This window comes from Silene latifolia, unplaced genomic scaffold (genome assembly GCF_048544455.1).
Source record: "Silene latifolia isolate original U9 population unplaced genomic scaffold, ASM4854445v1 scaffold_79, whole genome shotgun sequence".
Lineage (NCBI taxonomy): Eukaryota > Viridiplantae > Streptophyta > Magnoliopsida > Caryophyllales > Caryophyllaceae > Silene > Silene latifolia.
In genome coordinates, this window is record NW_027413701.1 from 2,450,256 (window position 1) to 2,476,337 (window position 26,082).

At 40.3% G+C, this 26,082-nt stretch overlaps 1 protein-coding gene across 2 annotated transcripts; it reads right to left on the reverse strand.

Moving 5' to 3' along the window:
- Positions 1-18,722: 18,722 nt before the first annotated feature.
- On the reverse strand, positions 18,723-21,674 carry LOC141640394 (F-box protein At4g09920-like). 2 transcript variants are annotated; one of them, XM_074449194.1, is made up of 4 exons: positions 21,581-21,674; positions 20,266-21,223; positions 19,679-19,825; positions 18,723-19,321 (listed from the first exon to the last, which is right to left on the reverse strand). In XM_074449194.1, exons 2-4 carry the CDS (start codon positions 21,187-21,189, stop codon positions 19,034-19,036), a joined length of 1,359 nt encoding a protein of 452 aa, XP_074305295.1. In that variant the 5' UTR covers positions 21,190-21,223; positions 21,581-21,674; the 3' UTR covers positions 18,723-19,033. The 2 variants fall into 2 exon arrangements, with proteins under 2 accessions (XP_074305295.1, XP_074305296.1); XM_074449195.1 differs by lacking the exon at positions 19,679-19,825.
- Between the last annotated feature and the right edge of the window lie 4,408 nt (positions 21,675-26,082).

A 26,082-nucleotide genomic window follows, 5' to 3' on the forward strand; every position in this document is an offset into this window, starting at 1 on the left:
AAATCAAAGCTCTGATCGAAATGCCACAACCTCAAACAGAAAAAGAAGTCAGAGGATTCCTGGGAAAAGTGCAATACATAAGTCGATTCATATCGAAACTCACGATGATTTGCGAGCCTATCTTCAAGAAACTCAAGAAAACGGACCACACCATGTGGGACGACGGACCTGTCAAAAGGCATTCGACGAGTAATCAAGGAGATATTGGCTAAACCACCAGTGCTCATGCCACCACAACGAGATCAACCTCTTGGTTTATATCTCACAGTAACTGAAACTGCCATGGGTGCTATGCTAGCTCAAACTATAGGAAGTGAAGAAAGAGCTATTTACTATCTAAGTAAGAAGTTCTTGGAATACGAGTGCAAATATTCACAACTCGAAAAGACATGCCTCGCTCTTGTGTGGGCAACAAAAAAGCTACGTCATTACATGCTTAGCTACTCTGTCAAGATATTCTCCAAAATGGATCCAGTCAAATACCTCTTCGAGAAACCCGTTCTCAACGGACGTCTGGCAAGATGGACCATGATGCTCTCCGAATTTGACCTCAAATATGTGCCACTGAAAGTAATAAAGGGTCGCGCCGTCGCCGAATTCTTCGCAGAAAATCCCATCAACGACGCACAAACCATAGATACTTGGTCATTTCCCGACGAGGATATACTTCAAACTGATGTAGACTCTTGGGATCTATACTTTGATGGAGCATCAAACCTAAGAGGATTTGGGATAGGAGTGTTGCTCATTTCTCCTGAAGGTGAGCATACACCGATTGCTGTCAAACTCGACTTCGAGGTGACAAACAACGCTGCAGAGTATGAAGCTTGTCTCATTGGACTACAAGCGGCGGTAAGCTTAGGTATCAAAAACCTACGAGTGCATGGGGATTCATCACTGATCATCAACCAAGTTACGGGATCCTGGAAAATCCGAAGTGAAAGCCTTGCACCCTATCAGGCTAGGATAGACCAAGTGGCTCAATTCTTTGATCATGTAACCTACTTACACCTACCTCGAGAGGAAAATCAATTTGCAGACGCTCTTGCGAAACTTGCATCTTTGATAAACATGCCAGATTACATGATGGAAATGCCTTTGTGTATCGAACGACGGTCGGAGCCAGCGTATGTCCATCAAATTACCAACGAAGAAGAAATCGCACAAGAACCCTGGTTCCAAGCAATCCTAAACTTCAAGCTTAACGGTACCTATCCGCCGTAAATGGACAAAAGGGGACAACGAGCTATACGCCTACTAGCTTCCCAATACATCCTGATGCAAGGAGAATTGTACAAAAGAACACCTCTTGGTGTAGTCCTACGTTGCCTTGATCATTCACAGGCACGAAAAGTAATGGAAGAAGTCCACGACGGAGAATGCGGTCCTCACATGAGTGGACCTATGATGGCAAAGAAAATCACACGTCTAGGGTACTATTGGACAACGATGGAATCCGATTGCATCAAATATGTGAGGCATTGCCACAACTGTCAAATCTTCGGGAACGTACAACACGTCCCTCCTTCGTTGCTCTATACAATGACATCTCCTTGGCCATTCTCCGCATGGGGAATTGATATAATTGGGAAAATAACCCCAGCCGGAACAGGAGGTCACTGTTTCATCCTAGTAGCGATTGACTACTTCACCAAGTGGGTAGAAGCGGCTTCCTACACCGCTCTTACGGCTAAAAATGTGGCAAAGTTCATACAAAACAACATCATCTGTCGATATGGTTGCCCGCATGAGATCATTAGCGATAATGGGTCCCACTTCCAAGCCGAAACCGAACAATTGCTAGCCAAGTACAAGATCAAGCATCATCACTCCTCGCCCTATCGACCACAGACTAACGGCGCGGTAGAGGCGGCTAACAAAAATGTCGTCACGATCCTCAAGAAAATGACTGACAATTATAGAGATTGGCCAAGCAAAATACCCTTCGCTTTGTGGGGGTATCGTACATCGTCGGGACACCCACTGGGGCTACTCCTTTCTATTTGACCTACGGCATGGAAGCCGTACAACCAGATTGAGCTAGAAATACCATCCTTGCGTATTCTACTAGAAAGTCAAATCCCAGAAGCCGATTGGAAAAGGGATAGATACGAAGAACTCATCCTCTTGGATGAACGTAGGCTACGTGCCTTACATAATGTCCAAACATATCAAGCACGTATCAAACGAGCTTTCAACAAAAGAGTTAGGCCAAGAAACATCAAAGAAGGAGATTTAGTTCTCAAATCGGTTAGAGCTCTTTTACCTATCGACCCGAGAGGGAAATTCAAACCTAATTGGGCCGGACCATATCTAGTCAAATCCATACTCCCAGGGGGTGCGGTTAGAATCACAGACCTGGATGGAAATGAGTTTTCAAACCCCACAAATCTCGACCAACTGAAACGGTACTATGCCTAGGATAGAACAGAAACGCGCCTCGCGTAGACCCACGTGTCGCTCTTGTGGCACTAAATAAACGGCCCCTGGCCTATTTGAATGTCACTATGCTCTTGCATCTTGGCAAACTTGTCATCCTCATATCATCAAACAAACTAAATTCGCACCTCCAGAGTAAGTAAAGCTCATGCTTGTTTTCTACGTTCATTACAAGCTCTTGCTTCGAACAATTATTCTTTTACATTTACTCAAACTACGCGCAAGGGTTTGATTTCGCTTTCTTTAAGTGAATACGTAGGCAATCCTTCACCGGATTCAACCCGCCATTATATATAAAATAAATATAAATAGAAGGACATTTGCATTGCATTTGAAATTCGACAAGAATAATTAATGAAAATGCCAACGGTTTCATAACCACATAACCTCTTTTATTTCATTCAATTTCTAATAATAATAGTACGACAAATAATAAAAAATAGATAGGCTAGGATTCTAAAAATCCCTCCTTTTTATTACAACAATAATAATAATAATCAAATAATAATAACTAAGACTTGGGCTATTCCTCCATCTTTCCCTTGCCCTTGTCGTTCTTGTCATATTTCTTGTCACGACCTCGAGCCGGGCGCTCTTGCACCACTTCAGACCTAATCACCAACGGTCTTTCTCGAGGCCCGACTCTCCGTTCTTGTCAACCACCATCTCTGCGGCAGGAGTAGTCTTCGATTTCTTCGAAGGATGAATGACTTGAAAGCCGGCTTCTTCTTCTCCTTCGGTCAGATGCTTCTCTTTCTCTTTCTCTCCCTCGCGCACCTTGTAATCAACGGGCTCGCGCTTCCTCAGTCTTTCGCGCTCTTCCGAAGTTGCAGCCTTCCTCCACCTCAGATAAGAGTCCGACACCCACAAAGCATTGGAGGAGAAGCTCAGGAACCACATGTTTCTCTGGGCCCATTTCATAGCCCACTCTCTTCGGCTCTCGGTAGTCAACGCCATAGCATCTGGGGACGGTGTCAAGCCTAGGGATCATCCGCTTCAACCCAACTTGCCTCATCAATCTCTCGGGAAGATGCATACCATAAACTCCAATCCAGGGATGCGCACGGACCTAGTGGGATCTAAAGAAGACACCCAAAGGTGTGAGACTTGAGGTGCCACCATGGTACAACCCACCCGATCAAAGGGCCGTCATCGTCTTTAGCTTGTTCTTCCAATAGTCGCAGACCGGGTGAAGTCCACCATGTACACCGTGTCCTCATCGCAATCATACGGGCATGATAGGAAAGTGCATGAACCGGGGCTCGAGCAATCGGAGCGTTCCATAAGCCAAACCTACCGGGACGGGTATTAAACAAAAAAAAAAAAAAAAAAAAAAAAAAAAAAAAAAAAAAAAAAAAAAAAAAAAAAAAAAAAAAAAAAAAAAAAAAAAAAAAAAAAAAAAAAAAAAAAAGAAGAAGGTGTCTTACCTGTAGGATGACGGGACTCCCCAAAAATGGAAGATCGCGGTTGGATTTCCTATTATCCAAGCCCAAGATAATCTCCCCCAAGCATAGACAAGCTGGGCTCCTGCGCAGCTCCATTTGCTCAATAAGGCCTAATAGGCGAGGATCACCTCTCAAGTCCTCATCAACATGTCCCTGAAAGACGTACACATGCAACAAACAGAAGCCAAATGCTCTCCTTCTAGCAACATAAGAGACAGTAGGGTCGGCCCTGTTGATGAATCGGTCTATAAAATCCAACATCCGCACGCCTTTCGGGGTAACAAGACGATCTACCTCGAGTCTAGTCAGTCCAAGCAAATCTCTGAACTTACTCTTATACCCTTGAGCAGTAGAAGGGGTTGCAGGTAAGTGTTCAGGGTCCCACCCGCCAATAGCAGCAATTTCCTCTGGAAAAGGACAAATATCACCTCCTGGAAAGGCGAATACATGATAATTTGGATCCCAATAATCAAGGCAAGCATCTAAGAACGGTTTCACTACCTTGATGAGTTTCAAACTCAATAAAGACCCAAGATTATAAGCACCCATGTCGTGCTTTTCCGTGTTCGAAAACTCATTAGTCCATTCCTTCAAGCGAACCTCCAAAGTATTCATAATGATAATTTTCTCTTGAAAATTTATTTTAGGAGTTTTAGGAGAAGCGACGAAGAAAAGACGGAAGAATTATATGATTCAAAGCTTCGGCAGCGCTTCTATTTATACTAATTTGCTGTTTCCAAAATCCGTCGAACAAACCCCCTCGGGAACAGGCGCGGCACTGCCGCGCCTCTTCAAAGGGACGCACTCATGCTGCGCCTCTTCCCAGGCTCACTCCTGTGATTTCCGCGTTTGGATCTTTCCTAATTCTATAACGCGCGTGATTTCCTATTCCTATGGGATTTTATTTTGGTAAACTACGGACGTTTACCATGTTTTGGAATTTCGCGGGCACGCATTTCGAAGCAACATTGACATTCTCGCCATTTTATCACATTTGTGTATTTAATTGTCCATTTAATTCTTTTTTATTATTCAAACATTTATATACTTATTTCATTTTCTTAATTTCTTTTTCTACATTTTCTAAACTTATAAATTTCTTTTTTTCTTTTTTTTTTTTTTTTTTCGGGGGTAACCCTCCCTACCGTCCGGTCATTTCCGGTCATTTCCGGCAAAATTTTTGCATTTTTGCGTTTCTTTTGAGTCTCATTGTGCGCTAATTAAAGGCCTTATGTGTATATAAAATGTATGAATCACGTGATTTTCCATGTAAATTTCGGCGGCATAACGGCATAAACCGTTATCTACCAGAACCTGTTCAAGAACTAACCTGCAGGTACCAACAAACAACCCAGCAGCAAAGGCACTCAGGCCATCATATATACAACAAAAAGCAAACATACGAGCAAACTGGGGGCTTGCGCCCCGAACAAAGTACAAATGTACAAGCAAACTGGGGGCTTCGCCCCAAACAAGTCAAAAAGACCAAGTAAACTGGGGGCTTGCGCCCCAAACCGAGTCCAAAAAATGTTTCAAAATCAGATGTACAAATCTACAAAACCGACACAAGCTACTGCTGGGCACCCTCCAACTCAGCAACTCTCGCCATCAGAGCGGCGATCTCGGCATCCCGAAACAAGCTACTGCTGGGCACCCTCCAACTCAGCAACTCTCGCCATCAGAGCGGCGATCTCGGCATCCCGAAACTCGAGCTCCCTCGACAAGCGAGCCGTCTCCTCCCGAGCCTGGGCCAACTCTCGTCCTGACTCGCTGTCACCCTGCAAACAGCAACGAATTGGCTCATGTCAATCAACTCAAATTGGGAAACCCAAAAATCAAAAAAAAAGAAGATCGAAAAATGGGTATAAAGGTTCATACCTGACGACCTCGACCGCCGACGAGTGCCTCAATGGCCGTAGCTCGTAGCCGGTTGGCCACCCTCCATAGTGCCACGAACCGGGATGGCGCGACCTGCATTTCAAAAGGAAACTCTCAACAAATTAAACAAATTCAGTCAAACGTGTTCTTACGCGAAAACCATGCAAAGTGGGAGCTCACCCTCCGAATCGATCTTTCGCCGGTCATCTAGGCCAAGATCCGTCACACGGCTACGTCAAAATCACGCAGCTCGGAGATCGTCGTCCTCCCAAAGAGCGTCGGTGTACTCGAGGGTCTCGGGGTACTCTGGGGGCTCGATGCCCGCCGCCTCAACCTCCTGAAAAGACAAATAGCTCTCATCAATCGACGATCTGTCGTCGCAAGTCTCGAAAATCAAATCAACAAGAAAACAAACGATACTCACCACTACCGGCCAATAGGCCAACCTCCCGTAAAGGAACGCTGAGTAATCCTCCTCAGGAAGAAGAAGGTCGTCGCCACTGGCACCGGCCAGGTCCGCCTCCCTCTCAGCTTCGGAGGGCTCCCTGAACATCGTCCTCGGAGGATCGACGGGAACCGTCAACGCACCCCGAAAGCACTGACGAGCTAACCGCTCGCCCAGATACCATACAGGACCCATCGACGTCCACAGCAACAGCCGACTCGAACTCCTAGGACGAAGGGTCTCAAAGAACAAAGGGAGGCGCTCCAGCGTACTCCGCCCAAGGTCTGGGCACCCACTGTGACAATATGAAGGCAAAGGTCATTCCTATGATCAATTGAAAACAAAATATGAGAAGATGTGAATGAATACAAATGGGATACTCACGCTGCTCAGCTGAAGGGCGTTCACATCCCGCCGGTAGACGTTGTGAGAAGAACGCTTGCTCTTCGTCCGGCACATGACCCAATCCCTCACCACGGGATAGGCCCTCTCCAACGGCTCCGTCCTCTTGGGCGCGAGGCCCGGAAAGTAAGAGTACACCCACGCCTGTAAAGCGAAATGGTCAGTGACGATCTTTGATAAAAGAAAGGAATTTACGTTGATCTAAAGGAAGGTTCATACCTCCAACAAGTAGTCCAGTCCGACGAGCGCCGGGAGAAGTCCCCTTCTCCATCGGCTCTGGGCGAACCATGGCCCTCATAAAGCGGATGAGGACCGCAAAACCAGTGATGACCAGTCCCAACGCCCTAAGGAACTCAGTCGAAAGAAAGGGGAGAAGCTTCGTTGTGACCTCTCACCCTTGTCTCCGAGGTAAATCAAAGACAAGAACCACCAAAGCCACAGACGAGCCCTCGCTCGTCATTTGTACAAGGAGGAGGAGCCGTCTCCCTCCCATCGATCACCACCGATGCCGGGGTCTTCCCCGCAAAGTAATCTCGAACATAGGTACTGGGTACCAAACCCGGCACCGCAACAGCCTTCGGCGACAAGTTCCAGCCAATCAACCTCCTCGCCTCGGCCGAGTCCGCCCTCATGCCAGCCTCCGGCCACACCATCTCCTCGGTCCCGCACGGCAGACCGGAAATCATGCCGTAGTCCTCCAAGGTGACCCCCACCTCACCAAAAGGCAGGTGAAATGTGGAAGTCGTATCCCAGAATCGATCCAAGAAAGCCCGGACCAGGCTAAGGTTGGCCCGCAACTTCCTCTTCACGATATCCCTCCAAACCTGAACCAGAGGACCAAACGCTCCGCGCTCGATCATGGCCCTCTCTTCCTCCGACAGCCGCTCGTAATGCTCCATCGCCGTCGTATACCCCGAGAACGACCGGATGTTCCCGGCCTCCTATCATGATTTGAAACAAAGCTATCTTTAGTTTTGAAATAAATTTAGAAGAGATTTGAACAAAAAATGGAAAAGGATAGGTAATGAGTTAGGGAATTCCTATTTACCAAGCTCTTCACCGTCCTGTAGGACAAGTGACCCTCTGCAGCCCACACAAGGTGCCTACTCTCCTGTGTCTCGGCCACGCAGAGCACCTCTCAATCGGCGACCCCCTCGTCCGAGGTGGGCCCGTCTCGGAATCTCCTCCTCGTCGTGACCTCCTCCTCGGGGACCTCTCTGCGCAGCGGCCATCACCGCGGCGGTGAAGGCCTGCTCTAAAGCCTCCTCAACAACAGCGGCGTCTACGTCCATAGGATCTCTCCCAGAAGTAGAAGCATCGTCACCTGCAACGATTAAAGCAAATCCCGGCCGCGTCACATGACGACAAGCCCTTGTTAAGTAGTTTTCGGGCCTTCAAGGCCCAGAAATCGCCCCTCTCCGGCCATCCTTGGCCATGTTCCCGCCAACCCGATCACTCATGTGATGGATAGGGTCAAGCCAAGTCAAAGTCAAAACCTAGTTCCGAGTTCGGGTCGAAAATTCGGCAGCATTCCGCTATAATGACGATTATGCCCTAAAAAGTGTCCTGCAAAAGTTGTCACAAACCAAACTTCCGAGATGACAGGAAGTTTACCCATCATCCAAGGATCCCTACTATCAAATTTCGTCACAAATGGGCAATCCTAAGGCCATTTTCGAAGCAATTTTCGATCTAGCTGTTAAACCGTCTCAAAATTCGCTCAAGGGCTCGAAACTCGATGAAAATTCAAAGTAAATACATGGTTATGTTCCTAACATTGCCTACTACTCATTTCTAGCATCAATTTGGCATGGAAAATTCATTTGGGGGAAAAGCCCCAAATTTTCGATCAATTGGGTCGAAAACCCTAATGTTTCGGACTCAAAATTTGACAAATACGGATGATTAATGCAAGATTAAAACACATACCTCGATTAGTCATATTTCAAGCAAGCTTTTGAATCCAACCTTGACGGAAATGGTGAAGATTTGAGAGAGAAATTGAAGGATTTGTGTTTCGAAATAATGAAATAAAACCCTTCTGACTTCGCGTTTTTACGCGGAATTGCTGAATTGGGGAACAGACGCAGCAGGTGTTGCGCCTCTTCCAAGAGACGCAGCTCTTGCTGCGCCTCTTCCTTTGTTTCCCTCCTGATGGATTTTCAAAAATCCGTTATGAGTTCGTTACTCGTGGGCCCATCTTTGGTGCGCCTCTTCCTCGATGACATTTTATCACTTTGGTCCGTTTCGACGATTTCCTTTCGTTCCGACCCGCATTTTATCCAAAGTGCGACAATATTTCGCAAAGATATTGTCCGAGTTCATTTTATCCCCACAGATATTTCGCAAAGTATTGCTCAACCATTTTGTCTAGCGCGATAGTATTTTGCGATCGCTCGCTCGAGACTTTCTTTCGTGACGATTCGATGTTCCTAGTCGTCAAATCATTTTACCCGGCGCAGTAGTATATTTTTGCGATCTTGCTCATTCAAAGTTTCCCATACGACGATCAAGATGTTCCTCGTCGTCGATATGTCCCCAACAAGAGTTCGCTTGAGACCGACGCAAGCAGATTCAACTTCCAAATTTCGCCAGAATTCGCTCAAGACTGACGCAAGCGGATTTTCCCCAGCAGTTTCTACCGACGTCCTGCTGTTTTCAATATCTCTTATTCCCCGCGAAGCTCGATTAAGTCTCAGGTATGGTCTCTTCTTATGGCTGGCGAGCCTCCTTACGTAGTCTAATGGACTTTAAACGACCCTCCCGATAGTCGACGGACTCTAAAATGTTCCCGACGACGGGTCCTTGGCTCGGACCCCTTGAGCCACCTAGCGTCGCCATAGTCGTCGGGTTGTAATCTTCGATTGACCTGATGGCTATACTTTGACTTTCGCCTTGTCCAAGCCTCGGTCAAAGTGGGGGCTCAGAGACACCTCGTTTTCGCACCCCTCGCAAACCACCCGGGGATGATTGGGCCGCATGCTTGATTCGCGGAACGATTAGTGACAGTTCGTAAGATTATCGTCAAGTGATTGCTCAAAAATTAATGTCAACCTCTTAGTTGTCATCTACGTGCCGATACGGTCGTTTTGGCAGTAATTAGAGTACATTCGGAGTCCGGGTCAAAAACCGTCTCCATTTTTCGATATTTGTTAAATCCCGAGTCGAATGTTTGGAATGTTCCGGATATTTCTATTTCCATATTTCATCAAATTTTATCTTTTGGCAAATAATATCCCGTAATATTCAAAAGATAATCGAATAAATCCGTCCTACCATAATTTAAACACGGAAATCTTTCTTAAACAGGAGGAAACCTCTCGGGAGCAGACGCAAGAGCAGTCTTTGCGCCTCTTCCAAGAGACGCATGGGCGCTGCGCCTCTTCCCGGCCCTTCTTTGCATGATTTACGTATCTTTTTTTATATCTTTCCGAGATTCACTTCCAAAGAGTCTCTGAAACCCTATTCCTTCACGTGATTAGTATAAATAGGAGCCTTCGTTCCTCATATTTCTCACGCGAGTGTCCGCCCTTCTCTTCTCCCTTTGCATTCTAGACTTCGTTCTTACTAATTGGCGCCTACGTGCTTGGACTTCCGACCACGTAAGCTCGGATCCTTCCGGATACCAGCCTCTCCGTTGCATGACCGACCAATTTGACCACTACACTCAATCAATTTAATCAACTTGTTAAATCGTTTTCCTCTTACGAGGGCACTCTTTCCTTGCATTCGCGTCGAGCATTCACTAATCGATCTTCTTAGTTCTTCTCGTTCCGTCAACATGTAAGTCTGAGGGTGTATAATTCCTTTTGTTTATTGTATTTTTAATTATTGTATAACAATTGTAAGGTTTATGTCGAAAGTACTCATTAAAACCGATTTCTAAAAACCGTCTTCAAAAACTGTTTTCGCGGATTTCCGGTGAGAGAGACGATCGAGAAAAGACGCAGCAATCGCCGCGCCTCTTCAAAGGAGCGCAGCACTGCCGCGCCTCTTTGTGAGGCCGCGCATTCTCGCTTCTTTTTTCTTCTTCCTCCGTCCTCTCGCAATTCGTATCAAATTTATTTGTTTTGTTTGTTAAATCGTTAATTCTCCGTCATAAAATCATAATAATTAGCATGTATATTGTATCATATATTTCATCATTCATTCACATGTTTAATTCATCTAATCCGACTTAAATCCCAAGTAATTCATATTTGCGGGTTTTCGTCATTAAATTCAATTCGAGTTTTAGGGATTCAATTCGTTCGTATTGGGTTTCTGGGATTCGTTGTTGATATATTTTTTATCATGTTCATTGTTAATCCGCCATCAATTCGTCATGTTTAGTTAATTATTCGCTTGTTTAATCATTCATTAACATCGACCCTTCACATAAATAATCCGTCTTATTCCGTCTTAATCATGTTTTGCTATTTTATGACCTCAATCATATGTAAATAATCTGTAAATCACTTTCATCCGACTAAATAATCTAAATCAATCCATTAAATTCACCAATTAAACGTTAACAATTGCAGTTTTGGCTTCACGACCGAGTTCGTCCTTGGGGAATGACGCAAAGAATCGCCGCGCCTCTTCCAAAGGGCGCAAAGATGTCTCTTGCTTTGTTCGGGGACGACTTCGTCCCCGAACTCCTTTTCGCCTTGACCTAGTTTAATTAGCTACGTATTAATTAACTAGTATTCGTAATATCGCTAATTCCTGTTCGTTAATTTGTTATTTTATTCTTTTATTCGTTTTCTCAAATTATCCGTTTTGTTGGTATTTTCGACATAAATCGCCTAATCCGTTGTAATTAATGTAATTCTTTTATTTGCAGTTATATTAATTTATTGTATTCCTTTCATTTATCATTTGTATGCTTCCACATGTAAATCAACATTACATCCTACTTCGACCCCAATTGTTTGCCTAATTAATTGTTCACCGACTTAGCTAATTTCACATGTTAGGTTTAATCTATTGGATGTTGCATTGCATGCATATAGCCGACGATATATCAAGTACGAATAACTTCCCTAATCATTAGTAGAGGCCGCTATCGAGGCGGGCGGGATTAGGTGTTCGATCAAAAGAGCTTCCTAATACGTACCCTCACCCCTTACTCCAGATCTCCGTGAGCACCCGTGTTCATTGGCATCCACGAGAGTCATTCTAGACATAGAATGCTAAGGGTAACGATTGCTTAGTGTTCATGTCACTACTTCGTGTCTTGACATGACATGAGGTATTCGAACGGTTCCAATTTCCCATAAAAATTGGTGGCGACTCCTTACAAAATGCAAACGCTTGTTTTCGAGCCCCTTCACTCCCAAGCGCCCCCGTGGGCGGCCCGCTGTCCACAAGGACTCTTTCCAAACCCGGACTCCCTTGCCAATTCTCTTTGATCTCCCTGACTTCTACCTAACTTCTCCCTGACACTTCTTTCATTAACGCGGGCGCCTTCTATGATGGGCTCTTGACCTCTCTTTAAGCCCGTTTCTCCACTCCCTTGTCTGCGGGCTCCCTTCCTCCTTATCACTCTATCCATAGCCTTTACTTTATTAAGTGGGCCTTCTCTATTATGCTATTTTTAGCCCAAACATGTAACAATGCACAAATCTTGAAACAAGGGCTGTAGCGGGGCTAGGGAGTGGGACGAAACGGGATTGGTGCAAGCACCGTTTGGATATGTGGAGTTCAAATAAAGAATTGTCAACACATCACATCCCACTTCTTATTGCAACACATGAGACACGTTTATGCCCTAACATAGAATTGGTAACCAACACTATGCAAAAATTGCATAAACCCAACTCAATATTAGAAAAATTTGAAAATACTCCTCTTATTTCAACAAATGAGTAACGTCTACAACCTAACAAGGGTTCGGTTTCCCAAAATCAAGCAAAAATTGTGTAAACCCGACTCATTAAGGAAAAACATCAAATCGCCCCTTTATTTAGTAACGGCTTTTTCTACCCCTTTAAATGATGAGGAGGGGTGTTGCTTGCCTTTTTCTTTTCCTAGCACACATATATACAATTACAACTAGCTCTTTTTGGATTTTTTTTTTTCAGAACTTTTTCACTTTTCTATTTTGTTTTTCTTTTGAAATTTCAATGTCAAAACCTCTTATTTATGTACAACGCCAAATACACGCCAAATTCGACCCGAGTGGATATGTACATCATCCACCGCTATAACCCAAATCACCTCCTAAAACACTACTACAAAACCGACCAATTCTTGATCAAGGAAAGGTGTATATGGAATGTAGCTAATTTTAGTGGGTTTGCAACTGGAAAGGCTAAAGCTCAAAGGGGGTGAATCAAAAAGGGAGATAACGGAAGGAACAAAACAAGGCTATTTGGCTATGTGAGGTTCATATGCATGTGAAAACAATTTTATTTCATAACTTGTGCACAAAAATGAAATGCAAAATCATGGTCTAACGACGGAATGACACACTTATGCGTCTAGACATAACACGTCCCGCGAGGAGACCTACTCACAATCCTAATTGAGGGTCGGGCATGAATGTACCGACCCTAGGAGACTCTAATCCTCACATATGAGTGGCTAGGTCGAGACCTAGTTCTAGCCTACGGTCAATGGTCTCACAGGGTGGCCTAGACTCGTTAGTCCGGTCCTCAATTTCCCATAACTAACCTATGGACACGGGTGCAAGCCACGGGGAGGGGGAAGGCACAATTGGGACTTGACTCATCCTTGGGGTATATGCTTCCCTCTCTTGACTACATTTCAAGCACAACATTTATATACAAACCGATGCAAACGATTCTAGCCTAAGACAAACACGTATTTACATGTTATAATGCATGCAGAAATTGAAATGAATATAAGATAAACATGCAACGAGTTTACTAAACCTAGCAGCATATCAACACCAACACAACGATCCAAAAGTTCCCCAAAGGAACATCCAAGGCGCAAAAATCTCATTCTCCTTCAAATATGCGAGATATATAAAGAAAGAACGGTAAAGGAGTAAGAGATTAGAATGAGTTTACCAAGCGGGTCTTGATCTAGCTCCTTTTTGCCTCAACTGGTTAGCGTTTATGCCAAATGTTAGCCAACAACAAGTATATATACAATGCAATGTTTTTGTGATTTTTTTTTTAAGTTTTTCTATTTTTTTTTTTTTTTGAAATTTTGTCAAATTTACAATTTACTCACAAATGTACACTATTAACAAATATATACAAAGTAGATATTTCTCTCCCCACAATTAAGACTTACATCGTACTCGATGGAACGAAATGTATGGAAGAAAAAGGAAGAGTAGAAGACATATTTTTGGATTTGCTTGAATTTCTTTTGAAATAAAATAAAATAAAAAGTTTTTGTGGTTTTGTAGGATTTTTTTGAAATTAAATAACTTGTTTTTGTATTTTTTTTTTTTTTTTTTGGCCTCCTCCCCACATTTGCTATATACAATGCCCGGTGACGGAGGAAGTGTGGGCGGGAGGCAAAAGTAATGAAAAAAACGTATTTTTATGATTTTGAGTTTATAGAATCTCCTCCCCACACTTATCTATGTGCATATATGAGATCCCCCTCCATCCTAGTAAGGCACTACTCACACATGGCTATGATAACAAGCACAAAAGATGGATGCTTTGACATGTGACAAACAAAAGGAAACATATTGCAAAGATAGATTACTAAATAAACTTGAATATGTAAACAATTGAAAGATAAACAAACTAGAAGAGAAATTATACCAATTCTAAGACAAAGCTGCAATCTTGGATTAATGGAAGAGAATATCTTCACCAATCTTCAAATACAACCCAAATACCAAATGTAAACAATTGAACAATAATAATTCTAAACTAATATAAGAAACAATTAATGATTGATTAAGGAAAGATTAGAGTTTTGATTAAGGGTTTGCATAAGGTTAAGGAAATAATTTCAGATCTAGGGTGTTGTGTACAAATGATTAAGGGAGGGGGTATTTATAGGTTGCATCACAATTAGGGTGAAATTACAAAGAGGCTTCAAAATGCGGAATTATAATCCCAGCCGGTGGGCCGGCTGCCGGTGGCTGACCCGGCTGGGAGTTCGCTGGAAGGAAATTGTGAATTTGAAGTCGTCAGGTGTCCTTGGCCGGAGGGCCGGCTGCCGGTGGCTGACCGGCTGGGAGTACATTGACTTCTTCTTTTCTTTTGTTGACTTCTTAGCTTCACCTTGCACTCCCAGTCGGTGGGCCGGTTGCCGGTGCCTAGCCCGACTGGGAGTTCGCTGTAACTTCCTTGATTCTTCCTTTCCTCTTGTTCTCCCAGTCGAGTAGCCGGCTGCCGGTGGCTGACCGGATGGGAGTTCGCTATAACTTCTTCCTAAGTAGCTTTGTTGTATATAATGGGGGAGTCCCAGCCGGCTGACCGGCTGACCGGCTGCCGGCCCACCGGCTGGGAGCTCAACTCAGTCTTTCTTCCTCCTTCTTCCACACTTAGTCTATCAAACTGTCTCCTTTGCTCCGATTCCTCCGTCCCCACCTCAAGACCTGCAAGAGGGACATAATATCATAGTCTAGGGAATCGAGGTACAAAATACAACGAAGGACGTATAAAACCGACTCAAATTAAGTCGGAAAGTATGAAAATAGAGGAGGAAGATGGTGCAAATGAATCCTATATCAGTACTCAACTGTTGATTCTGATAGTAAAACTCGAGTTTAGAGTGGCAGCGGAAATAAAACGAAATAGACACGACAAATGATATTTTTAAAACTGGTTCGGTTACTACTCCGCGATCTACGACCAGCGCTATTTTATTAAACGTTTTTGAAGTAAACTCATACAAACTAAGACCACTCCGAATAATAAAACAACTCGTCAATCTACTCTGGTTGCTAATGCTTAAAAGCTACTCGGCTTCCAAGACTTTTGCTTTGGGCTACTTCGCCAAAAGACTATTTGCTTAAAGCTACTCCGCAATAAGACTTTTGCTTTGGGCTACTCCGTCGAAAGACTCCATGCTCAAAAGCTACTATGCTTCGAAGACTTCGTGCTTGAGGTAACTCTATCCTAAGACTTTGGTTTGGTTCTACCCGGTTATTACAAGACTCCACTTATCTCAATGTTGTTCACGCAATTGAATGAGATAAAAGGTACAAAACACGGGATCCTCGAACTCGATTAAACGACTAGGTGCAACACAACAAACTCAATAAAAGACTCGAAGAAAAACAAACTTGCAAAATGTGACTCAAAGATTTGTAAGTGATAAACGATTTTGCAAAGTTAATTTACTTGATAAAGCTTAAGTCTTTTTCAGTTAAAAACCCGTTTGTTGCACACTTGTTTTTTTTTTTGACAGCATAAGGAGAATAACTTACTTAGTAACATTGTAAGTTATTTGTTGCACACTTGTAAAAATGAATTAAGCAAGATATTTATAATGTCCAAGTAGTATACTTTACACATTAAGATATCTTACACTCATAAGCACAAGTGATTAAAATATTGTAAATAGTTTGTTTGGGCAACATGCACAAGACAACCGAATTCTTCATCAAGCAACCGAGTATTTTTCCTCAAGAAATCGGTGCCTAAGAATGCAAGAAATCAGATTCTACACACACAAATATGGGTTGAGTTTTTCATCAAGAAACAAGCATAAATGGTTGTTTTTATGGGAACCATAAACATTCTCATAAATGTTAAAAGCAAACAACCCATTTAAAAAAAGTGTCTTATTGTGCAAGCAAACTTTTCAGCAAGACATTAAAAGCTCTATTTTCTTCAAAGACATCAAAACATTTTTAGAAAACTATTTGTGAACATTGAAAACATTTTAACAATAGTTAATTTCGAAATAATTCTTTGAAGGATGAGTTAGAAGTAACAGTTGACTAAACAGTTGTTTTGCACCTAGACATAAATTCGAGTTAAAGATCTCCTTACAACACATGACTTTAACACAATTGACAATCTTTATCTTTGATCTTCATGATGATTTTCTTAATAACCTTGAATTGATAATTGAAGCTTCATACTACATGGTTAAAACTTAAGAGGCACACAATTAAATAACAATGAGATTAATTTTTATAATTTTTAATAATGTGTAGCTAAAGATAACCACGTTGCAAAACGCGCCTCGACTTTATATGTAACCTTTGGTGTGGATGGGAGGGAGTAGTTGGTTGCCCAAAAGTGAACACTCTAGACTCCAATAGCTTCCGCTTATAGAGGGTCCTCAGTAAAAAGCGGTTGAACAAGATACGCACATACCATCCCGCCAGGGAAAACGAACAAGTGAACAACCCAATCCAATGCTACTTTTCTATCGCTAGTCCAAGGTCCGTCAAACCTTGCTTCATAGTAACCATACGACAACTATCCTTCCAAGTTAATGAGGAAGGTAGGGCCATAATCAACGGCCCGTCTCCTACCCTCAGCTACATCACCAACAACATAGAAACTAGAATTCTAGACTTAATTCTTCCTGCAGCTCCACCAGTCCCAAAATATCTCCTCTAAAAAATGCTTCATTTTGAAGCAACGAAATCCACGACAACATATCTAAGAAGCAAAAGATACCAATGTTATCAACCTTCAGTTCACTTATCTATGTTCTAATACTACAAATTAATTCAAGTTTTCTATTAATGCCAAGAATACAACCAAGCTCAAAGTCTAGCGGTGAAGTCGCAAACACAGAAAAAGCAATCAGGAACAAGATCAGTACCTCTCTCAAGATGAGAATTTTCCAAAACTGGAGGCCGGAAACATCCACAGTTTTTTATCCCCAATAAACGGAAGACATTCCTGAGGAATTATTTGATTGTTCTTGGTGCATTAATTTCCTATAAGATGTGAGAGTTGAGAGCTTCCAAATAACCGCTTTTTGCATTATACCTCCCAGATGACAACTATCTTTCAAGTTAATGAAGAAAGTAGGGTGATAATCAACTGCTCGTCTCCTGCCCTCAGATACACCATAAACAGCATAGAAACTACCAGCGTAGAAACAATGCTTCATTTTGAAACAACGAAATCCAAGATAACATATGTTTTTTTTTTGGTCAATGGAAGCGCGCACTTAAGTCGCATTACAATATAGGGGAGGGGGATTCGAACCTGGGACCCATTATCCACAATACCTCCGTCTTAACCACTCCATTAAGACATCTTCGATCCAAGATAACATATGTAAGAAGCAAAAAGTGCCCATGTTATCATCCTCCAGTTCACTAAGGTAATGTATCCAATTAGTGATCTACGGAGTATTTTCAAATACTGCAATTAATTACTGCCTTGCTATTAATGGTAAGAACACAACCAGCCCAAAATCTATGCTGAAAAAGCAATCGAGCACAAGATCCATACCTCTCTTTATATAAGACATTCCTGAGGAATTTTCCTCTTGTTGTAATGGAAAGAGAAGAGACCTACCGTATCCCATGAGAAGAACAGCATCAGAAGAACACGTCAACCCCAGTCTTCAGATTGAAACACCGCCATTTGTTTGTTTAATCTGATTTGAATACTCTAGCTATCTAAAGATGAGAATTTTCCAAACCTGGGGACCTGGATACTCCCACAATTTTTTCCCAATAAACGCAAGACATTCCGGAGAAATTCTCCTCTTGTTATCGGCCCTTCAATTTTCTATATAATGTGACTTGAAAACTTCCATATAGCTTATTTTCATTATACCTGCCAAATGATGTTTTTGTACCGAGCACCGAACACATGCTCAAGCGCACATGAAGCGGTAATGGAAAGAGAAGACCTTCGGTATATCCCACGAGTAGAACAACATCAGAAGACCAGTCAATCCCAATTTACAGGATCGGAACACCACCATTTACCTATATTTAATTTTCCAGGTAACTAAACACGAGGTCCAATATTCACACAAATTATACTCCCCGGATCATTCATGGTAGAAGGACGAATAGAGAATGGATTCCTTCTCCACCACTTTTCTTACATAGTGAACTCTAATCACCAAAGAAGAAAGGGGAGAAATGAAGATTATTTGGAATTTGAAAGCGTGGAGAAAAATAAGGGGACGTGTGTTTGATATGTAAAGCGCGATTCAAATTCACACTCTTCTCCAAGGACAAACAAGAAAAAGAAAGATTGGAGTGCACAAAAGATTCAGCATAATTAAACAAGTCATCGACTCATCGTACAAGCTACAAGGCTACAAGCCTACAACTATTAAGCACAAACGTTATTTTCAATGCTCCAAAACACATACTCCATAATGGGTTCAAACGAAACCATTTATCGCAAATACTTTCTTTTTTCTTCTTAATTTTAAGATTTTAAAAGACTTAATTCAATGGGAACTCATTTGCTTTTAAATAATTTCAATTCAACCTCATTTTGACTATTCACTTGTTTTTGAAGGATTAAATAAACGTTCGTCTAACACAACTTGGTAAGAGATGTGGCTATTTCAATTCTATAGTACAGTGTGTCGAAGTTTTGGGCAACATTAGCAACTCCTTGCTCACCTGTAACTCCTCCTCGATCGTCATAGAGCCATATTTAAATAGAATCAACCTCTTCAATGCCCTGGCATTCTCAAGCAGATAGTTTAAAAGTAGTAGCTCCGTTTTCCCGCCCTTAAATTGATGAACTTCAATAATTTTAACATTAGATGAAAATGGAGCAAGTTCCATACTCGGGCGCCACTTGTGCTCCTGCTCTGTACCACATGTAGCGGCATGAAGAAGGCCCTGAAAATCAAGTTCATAATTCGTAAGGACATAAAATATGTTTGCTATTGGATTGATTTATGCAAGCAAGTGTAAGCAGCATGTGTATTAATAGACAATGTCGGTAGAATAATAGAGGAGTTCATCGAGATCATCAGGCACATTAGATGCAAGTTAGAAAAATTAAGGACGATGTGTATAACACGGAAAAACTTACCCTAAATAGGAAAGGTAGACAGAAGACTTAGAGGGACAACAAAGGAATGTCTAAAACTCTAAACAAGTACTTTATAGCTGACAAGAGCGGTAACAGTGAGCAAAATCTCGCTTATTCAAACACTCAAAGTCTTATTAAATCTCCTTTTGTAATTTTCTTACCATATTAAAGACAATGGTCTCAAGTTGAGGTGAGTTTGCTAGCCAGAATGTCACATACTTCCATGTATCCTTGCAACAAAAATCAAGGTGCAGGCTTTCCAACTTAGAGTATGTAGGTATCTGGTTATCGTCTAGCCTGATAAGAAGCTTCACGAAAAAGAAGCACAAATAATAAAATGAGACAAACTGATAGAACCATAAAGAGTGATAAAAATAAATAAGGAATATTCAAGTATCTCCGTTGTAGTCGCAAGTCCCAACAACAAAATTACCCCATTGCCTCAAGGAATACCGCAAATTGTGAGATAAGATGGGATTGGATGTACGCAACCTTACCCTTATGTTTGCAACACAAGGAGGTTGATTTCAAATGATCCAAGATTAAAATTGCATCGAGAAGTGCATCAATGACCACCACCTCACAATAAAAAGAAGCGCAACCAAATTAAGTAAGTCATTTTGCTCTATTTAATCATAAATCATACTTCAATATTTCATTACCAAATAATATGGACTCTTTGACTCTCTTAAAAATGAAAATAGCTGTAGTAGCAACAACCAAAAAGAATTCAGGGAGTAAGACAAACCTTGGGAGCGTTTAATGTCAAAATTAACTCTCTGGCATTTTGGGCACCTATAATAAGATTTAGGACATGTTGAGAAAGAGGGCCATGAAATTCATAGGAATGAAAACCCACATGAACCGTAGAAGGAGAGCATGATTTCTTCAACAACAAGGTCATAACATCAGAACATGTGCACAAGTATGATAAACTTGCTAAATTTGGGGCATCAATCTCCATATGACCTCGACACAAGTACACCGTCAGTTTTTCAAGTGCTAAAGCAGAAATCTGAAAATGATCGGCAGCCAATTGACAGTGGAGAAGAATCAACTCTTTCAGCTGTGGACAACCAACAAAGAACCTTTTAATGGACTCCGCATCCAAGAACGTTACTTTGCAAAGTTTACAAACTCTGAGGCTTGGCAAACACACTAACATAGGGACTTTCAAGTCCACCTTGTGTATGACTGAATTAATTTGTAGTGCCACCAAATTTTGAGAACAGAGGATGCAGTTGGGCAAAGAGATTTGTTGGTACGAAATGTACAGATTTAGATGCCGAACTCCCTTCAGTATTGCAATATTAATCCACAAAAGGAAGTCTGAACAAGCATAATCGCAGGTGCGTTTAAGTTTCAAACTGAACTTCTGAATTGACATTACTCTATGCACCGTGAGTACTCCAGAAACAAACTTCTCAAAAGCCGTATTGACAGTTTTAATTCCATGAAAATCAAAATATTCTTGATCATCAAAAGAAAGGCTAGTTGTTAATGTGAAAAGATACTTCCATCTAGTTGACAACAAACTAGTCTGCAGTGCACTCAATGTTGGGAGGAACGAAAGAATGTGACCAATTAACTCATCAGGTAAGCTACTAATTCTGTCCAAACTGCCTTCATCTCTTATTTCCGGAACTCTACGACGCTTAGTAGAACGAATCATCACCCAATAACGATAACAGTGTGAATCATCAACTCTGCATATCAAAAAATTCAACCTTTATGCTTCTCTTTTAATAGGATTAAAATCAATTGCTAATGCCTTTTATTTTCAATTACATGTGAAAAATGGTGGGTAATGTTGAAATTATCAAATCAATTGGTCTTCCATTTTCAGTGCTAGATGCATAATGTGAGAAATCATAGATACCAAGTTACCAAATCAATAAATGAACTTAAAAATTATGAAAACCCATGAAACCCTAATTGAAAACCCCTAAATAAAATAAACAGATAGATTAACGCAACTTAAAGGAAAATCAGCAAGATTTCATAAATTTAATACAAGGAAAAAGAGGAATTACGAGAGATCAATGAATGTAGGATATACATACCTGCTTTTTAGTGCTCTGATTGAATTCGTAGGTGTGTGCTAGTTTGAGTGGAGTGCGACTCTCTTATAGTACAATCGTGTCACCCGGGTTGGTTATGGGTAAGGCAAAATGGGTTGTATCAAATCGTATTCGGGTTATATTGGCTCAATTATGGGTCCAAGTCATGTCAGATTGTCAGGTCATCAGCGAGTCGGGTTATTACCGTTTGGTTAATAACATAAGAAGTGATTATATTTTTTCTTGTAAATTAATTTTGGTTGATAATGTGGTATTAAAATGATTTGTATGTGTCACATTTTAAATTTAAATTAAAAAATTAATATGAATATCAATTTAGTCTTATTTGGAACTAATTTGTTAGTGGGTATTAAATCTATTAATGGGTAATCCACCTAATTGGTCAACATTGTGTCACGCGTCACCCAATTTGTTTGTGTTAAGACAATTAAGAGTTGTTATTTATCAGTTCAGCTTCAATTCGGGTGGAATTGGTTCCGTTTCACCCAATTCTCCGGTTCTATTGGATCGGGTTTCGGGTGGTTTGAATCAAGTTCCTGAGGTCGGATGAGTTTTCGCCATCTCCTATTTGAATTTGTGGGACAAAGGAACAAGGATTTTGCTAGACCACAAATATCTTGCTCTATTCCGTTAAGTAACACATTTATATAAGAGACTAGTTTTTGAACCCGTGCACTGCACGGATAGTAACGGAAATTACTATTAAAAGTTAAAAAAGTGTGTATTTTTTTTATTTAGTAAATAACTAAATTTTAGAAAATACTCCATTACTTTGCCTACTTAATTATACAGTTTTGATAAGTTTATGTTGCTTAATTTTATTTGAAGTACTTTGCTTTTTTTTTTCTCGGTTTTTTTAACTTATAAGAGGTGAAAAATGAAAAGTGAATGTAAAATTATTGTAGATTTCTAACCTGTTTATTTACGCAAAATGTATTTAATTTTTCTCATTGTTATACGTTTTTTGAATCATATTACCCCCTTGTTTGTTCTCCTTTTATTTCTCTACATTATTCTCTCTCATTTTGCACTCTCACCCATCATCGCCTGGACGTCTGGAAGTAACATTCAGCATCACAAACCGACTACCTCAAGATTCACCAGTAAACCCTCCACCGTAGTGCGTGGTGACCGTACCCAACACCTTAGCCCATAAAGTCCCTCTCAACCCTTATCTCAACAGCCATCACAACTAACCACTCCTTGCAATCCATATCCTATATCCTCCAACTACCCTGCCCTATCTTGCCTCCACTATCCCCTACGTCCCGCACCTCCAACATAACCACCATCCCAGCCCCACTCAATGCGTGACCCCTAACCCTTCTCATAACCTTATGTGCGGCTCCTCACCCCATCATTACTCACCCATCGTGACTACTCCCCTATCACGACCTCCACCATCAACACCGCTCATTCATTTCACCTTTTAAGACGTCAAATACTTTTTTTTTATTGGGCCATGCATGTTAACACTTGTCTTTCGACATTATAAATCATTTGTCCTGCTAATTTAGGATGGGAGATTGAACAATATAAGTAAAATAGATAAAACATTTTTTGCTAACACCTTGTTTACTCATTACCTTTCAATGTCATAATGTTATGCATTAGTTGTTGGATAAATTTTTATAGTCACTCCAACTTATACAAATTGAAAATAATACCAATTATCTAAATTAATTTTTTGATAATTCTATATCATCTATTTATTTGTTTTCAACTTTGTTGTTAAAGAGTGACGTTAAGTACTCAGTACAACATTTTTTAGGTCAAATAGTCTTCCAATAATTCAAATGATAATTACATTTTATTGATTATCTTTGCAAATCTAACCTAATTTGCATTTATCTGTCTCACAAACATGAATGGCATTAGTAACTTCGGTGTGACATTATGTGTTTCCGATATAAAATACATACAATTGTTAATAAAAAAATGTACCAATTCAAAGATCACAATTCTCATTTAGACAGCATTTGCCGTTAAGTTTAAGCATCATACGACATGTATGTATAAGACAAATATATTGTTTTTCCTTTTTATATACTAAAGTGGTATGTACTTAACTCGTCTTATTAAGCTCAAGATGGATAGTATCGTCTTAACGGAGACTTATTGTTGAAAAGATTAATAGTGATATACAATAAGAATTATATTCCCAATTATATCCCCAATTAGGCAATTTTTGGCATTTTCATTAACAAAAACACGATTACATCTGTCATCATCTATCTTATCTATTACATTCATCTTATTATGAAAAAAAAAATGTACTCATTTCACTGTATTCACATTATCACATATCAATTGATGTAGAGATCAATCAACCGAGGGTGTATTGTTAAATTACAAAAAAAGATGAAGTTTTATGTCATTTGAATATATTGAACAATTTAAGTTTTATGTCTCATTACGTTCCAAGTGTTATGTTGACCATTTTGTATGAAACTATTATTGGCTCAGAGGATGATTTCAATATTTGATGAAACCAAATTCATCTGTATAGTGTCCCCCCATATAGAGCATAAAAGTGTAATTTTGCTACACAAAATAGAGAATTAATTAATGTATTAAAAACAGTAAGCTCATAGTATTGAAATATACTTAATTATATGTAAATGGAGTGGTATTTACTCTTACTTTATATGAGTTAGCGCAATTGTCATTAGCTTTCCAGTTTTCACCCTTATTGTTGGACAACGTGACCTTAGTATAACTCGGGAAGCTCTCCAATGACATCTAATAGCCCGAACATTCTTATTGGTCCTTTTGATCAGATAGTGGCTTGAATTAGTTGTTGATGGGTCATCGAAAAACATTGATATTGTGTAACAAATTAACAATAATACTCGTAATAGTTAATATTTAATTACGGTTTTTCTATCATGTGCCTAGTTTTTCTAATATGTGCAAAACGAATATGGAAAGATTAAATGTTTTTCTTTTAAAAAATAGGAAAAGTAATTGCATATTCTAATTTCCTATAAAATGTCATTTAATTCTTTCCATTTTGGTTTTCGCACATGTTAGAAAAATCGATTTAATATATATGGTTGAAAAATATCTTTCGTCACATGCAAGTTGCTTCTTTTTGTTGCACGCATCTTTTTCGTTGAAAACATTTTTTCATTTAGAGATCGGGACGTTCCTACTTGCACACAACTCGACTCGAACATTGATATATCAATCGAATATTAATGTCATCAAGCGGGTAAAGATAATACTTTGAGACGTTTTATTTTGTGATGTATTAAGCTTAATGGATAATATTTGTGAATATGATTTTTTGTAGTAGAGGTGGCCAATATTTGGTGAGAGATTCAGGGGATCCTATAATCAAGTTGTTTTGAGCAAGATTTTTGGTGAACTGACATGGTCGAGATTTGTGATTATTATTCTCATTTAGATTTTGAATAAACTATTTTAGTTAACTGAAATGGTTATGTTACTTAAAATATGGGAATATTAATTAAGATTCTTATGAAAATTTATACATTGTAGTCAGTAGAACCCGGATTTCAAGGAGTGGTCTAAGATTTCGTTTTGTAATTTTAGGTAATTACATATTCTATAATAGAAAGAATAATTAATAATTTGAAGTAGAGTGCTATATTGGATGTCTTATAAATTAATTATTTGGTATGAATTAAGTCTTCAAAAGGGAAGGAATATTTATATATATGGCTGATAAAAAGTTGTTGTTTATTACAGTTTGGAGTCCAAAATCTGTGGCTAACTTGGAGCAAATTTAAATACTTGACTTTATTGAGAACTTTGTAAAATGGGCAATCAACCAATCACTGATCATGTATTAAAAATGCGGGATTTTTTGAATCAAATTTAAAAGTTGACTTAATTGGGAACTTTGATTGATTGAATATATTATTTGATTGAATATATTAAAATCTCAAGGCTTTGACACGTGGCAGAAGCCATCTGCCAATGACACGTGGCAGATGGTTTCTGCTTTAATATAATATATGATTCTATATAACTAACTCTATTAAAAAATGTGTTTTTCATTCGGAAAAAGAAAATTAATTTATGATATACTCCGTAAGTCATTCTCATTTAAGAATTGGTGCTCATTTATAAAAGATTTTACTCATCGTTTCCATGACTCCATTAACTTGTAAAAGATTGGCAATTCAATGTCAAATATCGGTCATCAAACAATAGCTACTCCGTACTATCTAGCGATCAAAATCAAGTTGTATTAGCCCTTTCGGCTAAACTATGAGCCCTCCTTGAATAAAACTGCAAGCTTAGCTCGTGAAATACGCGAGAAGAGCTAAATGAAGGAGTCTCCTCTTTGGTTGCCCATTTGAGAACATTTCTGACTCCAATAGCGTCCGCTTGTAGAGGGTCCTCAGCCAAGAACGGTTGACCAAGATACGAACATTCAATCCCTCAGGAAAAAGAACAATCCATATGACAACTACCCTTCAAGTTAATGAGGAAAGCAGGGAGATAATCAACTG